Raw genomic sequence first — 6,090 nt, forward strand, 5'->3', positions numbered from 1 at the left:
ATCACAATACATTGCTCCACCATACTGCATAGCACTATTTTTAACAAATGTCACTTCAGAGTATTGTCTTATTGTAATGTTACAATGGTCATTAGAATACAATGCTCCACCATCACTTTCTGCCATATTGCAATGAAAAAAACTATTCATTATTCCTACGTGCACTTATTCGTGTATGCACAACATGATGTAGTTCATGCAGTGACATGTTCTGAAACAATAAATAATCATGATAGCTGATATCTTCTGACTGCAAATTCTGGTGTATCTGTGCCTTGCAATGTTAAAGTGTTTCATTATCAAAATTGTCAGATACCCACAAACAATTGCTGGGTCGCTGGTGAAGCAATGCATTCCAACGATACAATAGGTCCCCTCCCAGCGAAGTAGCAATTCTCTAAGACTCTGGTAAAGTGACATCCTAGAGTTAATTTCATATAACTTATTCTGTCTTTACATGATTATGGCAGAATTGTGAACTTTTGCATGTATGCAATACATGCGTGTGTGTCACTGTAAGCACATACACGCTTGACATTCAACCCACGCATATACTGGCATGTTGTTCCAGATACTTGGGTAAAAGGCTACCCCTCATTTTCAGTAGCTCCATTTCTGTGGCTTAAAGGAAGGAATTTGGGATGCAGAAAATCTGTGTGCACCAGATTTCTTCCTTGAAGAACCAGACCTTACAGACATTTGTCCTCAAAATTAGTACACAATCCAACATGGCAGACACACTTACCAAAATCATCATCATAAACTACCTGGCTGAAACTGAACTGATAAAATTAATAACCTTTGGTAGTATGAAAATAGCTGCTACATATACTCAATTTATTTTATAGGCTTAATTGAAAATCGCATCTTTAAATTCACACAATTGAATAGCATGTAAAATACTTATTATCCATAGTAGCTAATGTAAGTTCTAACTAGGGTACCTAGAAATTTCCATTTTCGATATCCTTACTTTGCTGTGAACCAGGCTTTATGGTATGACTCGCCAACTTGATCTTTCTCAGAGAACAGTACAATTCTCTAAATGTGACTGAATTTGACAAAACAAGGCTTCGACGCACAAAGCTTTGTTAGGAGATATGGCGATTTTAAGGAATCATTGTGTAATAACTTCCCAGTGCCTACAGCTGTGCAAACAAAGTTTGCACCAATTGTTCATCTGTTCACTAGCTATCACTGAGTGGGTGTATGCATTTCTGATACCCAAAATTTGCCCTGTTTTGAGCAGTTTTTTCGAGCGGGTAATAATATCACAGATGATAGTACTAAGGGTGGGAGGGTGGGGCTGGACGGTGGTCTTAATATACGGGTATAAAATGGAGTAAGAAGACGATTGGAGTCCAGAAGCCAAGTTTGGGCTCTCCATGGCCCTCAAATTACTCCAAATTGACTGAGAACACTATTGGCGAGCTCTCTGTGAAGTCCCAGCTCACTACACACCATTATCACAAAGCCATGGCCATTTAATGGTGCCAATCTCACACTCGTGGCTTTGACAGGGTCGGAAGAAAGCTGCTACAGAAACCAGACTTGCCAGTGCTGAAGGAAGTACAGTGTGAAATATGATAGTATATTAGACCAGCAATCCATTTCTGGTATAATCGTAAGTTTGATTTTGTGTGTGTGGAAGCCTGGTTTTGTGAAATCCGGTCACAAATTAATATTATACATCAGTAGATTACTCAATCTCATATACATAAAATTTATAGTATTTAGTAAAAAGTGGATAATACATAATATTAATAGGTACTTGTATTAGTGGCTCATTTACACAGAATTTCTTAGAGTATATGCTCCTATAATAATATTATTATGTCATCTAGCTACTGATATTCATTTGCCTCAGGAATGTGTACAAATAATTCCCTGTATCTTATGACAGGAAAAGGTCAGATAAACATGTTTTGTATAAAATAACTGGCAACATTGCCGTGTGTTACTTAACTCTATGTAACTGGTTTGGTAGATTACTCAACAATGAAAGTACTCTGCTGGCTGCTGCTGCTGCTAGGGACCTTTGGCTGTGGTCTAGCACACAGATCCTGTGATATTGAAACAGACTCTGCAACTGCTGCTATAGGACACCCTTTCTTCTTGACCTTCAACTATGATGGTCCCAAAGAGATTGTTGACTACTCATTCAGCAAGGATGGTGTGACCTTTGATGGAGACAATACCAGGCTCTTTCCAGACATGAGCCGAATATACTTTACAGAAGTCACTGAAATGGATGCTGGAACATACACCTTAGTGGTGTTTAGCAGTAAAATTTTCTACAATGAAACTGTCAGGCTTTGTGGTAAGTCCCCGTTGTCAATATTCTATTCAACTTTATGGAAATTAATCTACTGTATGTACTTCCTTTGTAGTTGAATCTCCACCTGAGTCTTCAGATCAATCATATGGCAAAAGTAAGCAATCTTGTTGTACATCAAATAATTATATACATGTACAGTAGAAGCTTAATGTCAAAGGTTTAGGGAGTCACATGATATTCAATGTTTGTACCAATGATGCATGTAAATTGCATGGGATCAGTTAAAATTACAATAAACACGGGAGCACTTATAAGGCTAGGATACTTAATTGTAAATAATTTCTGTGTATAATGCATAAAGTTCTTGAGCATGCATGATCTGTTTTAATAATATTGCATGGCAACAATATTACTACATCAACTGCATGTATACAGTGTATACAATTATTTTGCTGTTCTTTAGTTTCCCAATCTGTGAAAGCAGCAATATCCAAGATGATTTCTACAGAAACCTTATTAAGGAAAAAGAGAGATGTATTGATCAAAAGTGATGATTTTGAAACTTTTATTGCAACTGCTAACACCTCATCTATTATAAGGCAAAGAATCCATCCATTGGGTGAAGTGGCAGCAGCCCACAGCACAGCCAGAACAAAGATGGAGAATGTTCTGGGTAAAGCTCAAAGCTCCAACACAGATGGTCAACTTACAGAAGCAGAAGGTAATTTGATGTTAGAATATGCTCAGTGTCCAGCTCGTGTGGTTGACTGTTCAAAAATTGCTACTGCATTGGTGTATCGCACAATCGATGGTGTATGCAATAATTATCATACTGGATACCAGCTGCGGGGTGCTTCCAACACTGCCTTCAAACGTTTACTAGGAACTGCATATGATGATGACATATCACTTCCTGTGGGGTTTAGTCAGCAAGCAAGCGGTAATCCTTTCACAGGTCCATGGCCTAGTGCGAGGATGGTTAGTAGAGTAATAGACACAGATCAACCTATATTTAGTACACAAATGACCCATCTTGCTATGACATGGGGCCAGTTTGTTGATCATGATTTGGACTTGTTTGGAGAATTTGCAACTTCAGCATGTGAGGAGTCCTGTGAGTTTGATCAAACATTCCCCTTCTGCTATCCAATCAAAGTCGAACCAAGTGATCCTGTGTTCGGAGTGAATGGACCAAATAAAGGGAAATGTTTACCTCTTACCAGGTCTGTGGGAACATGTGTTAACCCTTTTCAGAAGGCCAGACAGCAAATCAATCAGATAACACATTACCTAGATGGGTCTAATGTCTACGGATCTACAAAAGAAGTAGCTGATTCACTTCGAGTCTTTTCTGGTGGCTTGTTAAAATGGAGTGGCAGTGATCCTCTCAAAGGTGATCTACCATTTGATCCTCATGATCCTGTACCACACTTTGTTGCTGGTGACGTAAGACCTGCTGAAAACACTGCATTAGCAATTATGCACACCATTTGGCTACGACAACACAATCGCCTTGTAACAGAATTAGCTAAAGTGAACTCTTGTTGGGATGACGAGAAGCTTTATCAAGAAGGCCGTAAGATTGTTGGTGCTATGATGCAAGTCATTACTTACAAGGAGTTCCTACCGCTGCTATTTGGATCATTTGGTTTCAAAAAATTTATTGGATCCTATCTTGGTTATAGACCATCTGCTGATGCCAGCATACCAAACTCTTTTGCAACAGCAGCATACAGGTTCGGACACTCCTTGGTAAGACCACAATTTGCTCGTCTTGATAATAACAACAAGCCTTTAAGCATTGGTCCACTTAACTTACGTGATTCATTCTTTAGTCCTACACAATACTTTCTCAGTGGTAAAACTGATCCCATATTACGTGGTCTTATGCAAGACACATCACGAGAAGTTGACAAATTTGTTACTTCGGTGTTAACCACACAGCTCTTTGTACTACCTAACTCAAATATTGGGCAAGATCTTATAGCTCGGAATATTCAACGTAGTCGTGAACATGGTACCCCATCCTATAGAAAGTTTCAGCAAGCATGTTACAAAAAATTTGGAGTCCCATCACCTTTTCAAAACTCGACAACTGAGCAGAAATTGAAAGCAATCTATGGAAATTATGGATTTTTGACTGGTATTGATTTATTTGTAGGAGGTTTGGCTGAGAAAAGAATGCCAGGAGCTGAATTAGGACCCACATTTGCTTGCATCATTGGGAAAACTTTTGCTGATTTGAGAAATGGGGATAGATTTTACTGGGAGAATCCAGGAGTGTTCACATCTGCTCAGCGTAGTTGTCTAGGACAAGTTAGCCTTGCAAAAACTATTTGTGATAATTCTGATGGTATAACCTCCATCATTCCAAGAGCATTGCAGTTAGGGCAGTCTCAGCAAAGCTGTTCCAGTCTACCAAGTTTAAATCTTGCATACTGGAAAACAAAATGTAATTAATTGACAGTAATTTTGCACATACATAATCATTTACAATATAAACAATTAGTTTTGTAGTGATAAATACACATTTGTACTTACTGACTAGTTCATAGCTATCCTTCAAACTATACACCACCTAGGAATGTACAATATTTCAGTTGCTGTTGCATTCTAGATAATTATAATAATTATTACATTTCTGTTTTGGCTCAAGAGATTGAGAGAAAAACTAAATCACTAAAAATTATTCTTAATAAATTTACCTATTTCATATACATAAGTACCTATCCTCTGTGGTACAAACAATATTAATCAGTGTTGTTACATTGTAGGCTTGTATTACATAATAGTTCGATAGAGTTGAACTTTACAATCAATATCTTTTGCCGTGGATTGCAGTATTATACACACTGCACACATCATGGATAAAATTACCAGTAACAAATATCCCTAGCTATAATTGCACTTTTAGGACAAAACCAACAAAGTTTATGCTGAAACAAATTGGCTGCAGAAACAGTCACCAAATGACCAGTATAGTGAAAAATATTTAAATCAAGGGGAGAAGACATGAAATGTCTGCAGTGATATTTGCAGTGGTTAAATCTGGTTATACTATTTCTCTAACATGATGTATGTAATTATAGAGCAACACTGGGAGTAAAAAATGGACATTTCTCTTTACTGTTTTGGCAAGTGATCTGAACAAATATTTGTTGTGATATCATGTGTGATGTCATGCATTGCTATAGTCCACTGTTTCATTTGGCTACTTACAAATGTGCAATAAATGCTACTATAATAATGTTTAAGAGAGAAGTTGCTTAAGAAATTGGCGGTATCATTGTTATTGTTACTTTGGTTACTTACTGTATAATATCTTTCACAAATATACTGTAGTATAATTATTATAAGCAAACACTACATTTATTAGTCTGTGTGTGAGGATAACAAGAATAACTGATCAACTAATGAATCCAGTACAGAGTTCCACAATTTGATGGTAGAGGCAGGAAGTGATTTAAATAATATTGTGTTGGTTCTAGTAAAAGGAACCTGTGCCAAAAACAGCCCAGCTGTAAAAAAAAGGCGAGGCCAAGAATGCACAAGTACATGTTCATGGAGTAACCAAAAGACATGATATCAAAATCTGGCCAAGAAAGCATTTACAGTATAGGCACTTTTGTGCATTCATTTTCTATATGCTTCACATTATCACATCCAGCTAGCTGTACATGTGTGCTTGCAATATAAACAATACTACTGAGATATTACATTGCATTGTTACCAAAATTAATGTAACTAAAAATTTACAATTAGTTTCTACTTGGCCATCTTTTTATTTTAATATACAGTGCAAAAAAGATGGC

At 37.1% G+C, this 6,090-nt stretch overlaps 1 protein-coding gene across 2 annotated transcripts; it reads left to right on the forward strand.

The window, feature by feature from the left end:
* The first annotated feature begins 1,392 nt into the window (after nt 1–1,392).
* Nucleotides 1,393–4,935, forward strand: LOC136268154 (myeloperoxidase-like). 2 transcript variants are annotated; one of them, XM_066063418.1, is made up of 4 exons: nt 1,393–1,624; nt 1,988–2,320; nt 2,391–2,432; nt 2,742–4,935. In XM_066063418.1, the coding sequence occupies exons 2-4, from the start codon at nt 1,999–2,001 to the stop codon at nt 4,736–4,738; spliced, it is 2,361 nt and encodes a 786-aa protein (XP_065919490.1). In that variant the 5' UTR covers nt 1,393–1,624; nt 1,988–1,998; the 3' UTR covers nt 4,739–4,935. The 2 variants fall into 2 exon arrangements, with proteins under 2 accessions (XP_065919490.1, XP_065919481.1); XM_066063409.1 differs by lacking the exon at nt 1,393–1,624 and adding an exon at nt 1,882–1,909.
* Nucleotides 4,936–6,090: the final 1,155 nt, after the last annotated feature.

The sequence above is a fragment of the Dysidea avara genome, chromosome 1, assembly GCF_963678975.1.
Source record: "Dysidea avara chromosome 1, odDysAvar1.4, whole genome shotgun sequence".
NCBI lineage: Eukaryota > Metazoa > Porifera > Demospongiae > Dictyoceratida > Dysideidae > Dysidea > Dysidea avara.

Bases quoted from the DNA above. Each gene is read 5' to 3' on its own strand.
- LOC136268154 (XM_066063409.1), top strand. The intron at 2,321-2,390 runs GTAAGTCCCCGT...CTTCCTTTGTAG, and splicing joins TGAAACTGTCAGGCTTTGTG to TTGAATCTCCACCTGAGTCT. The intron at 2,433-2,741 runs GTAAGCAATCTT...GCTGTTCTTTAG, and splicing joins AGATCAATCATATGGCAAAA to TTTCCCAATCTGTGAAAGCA.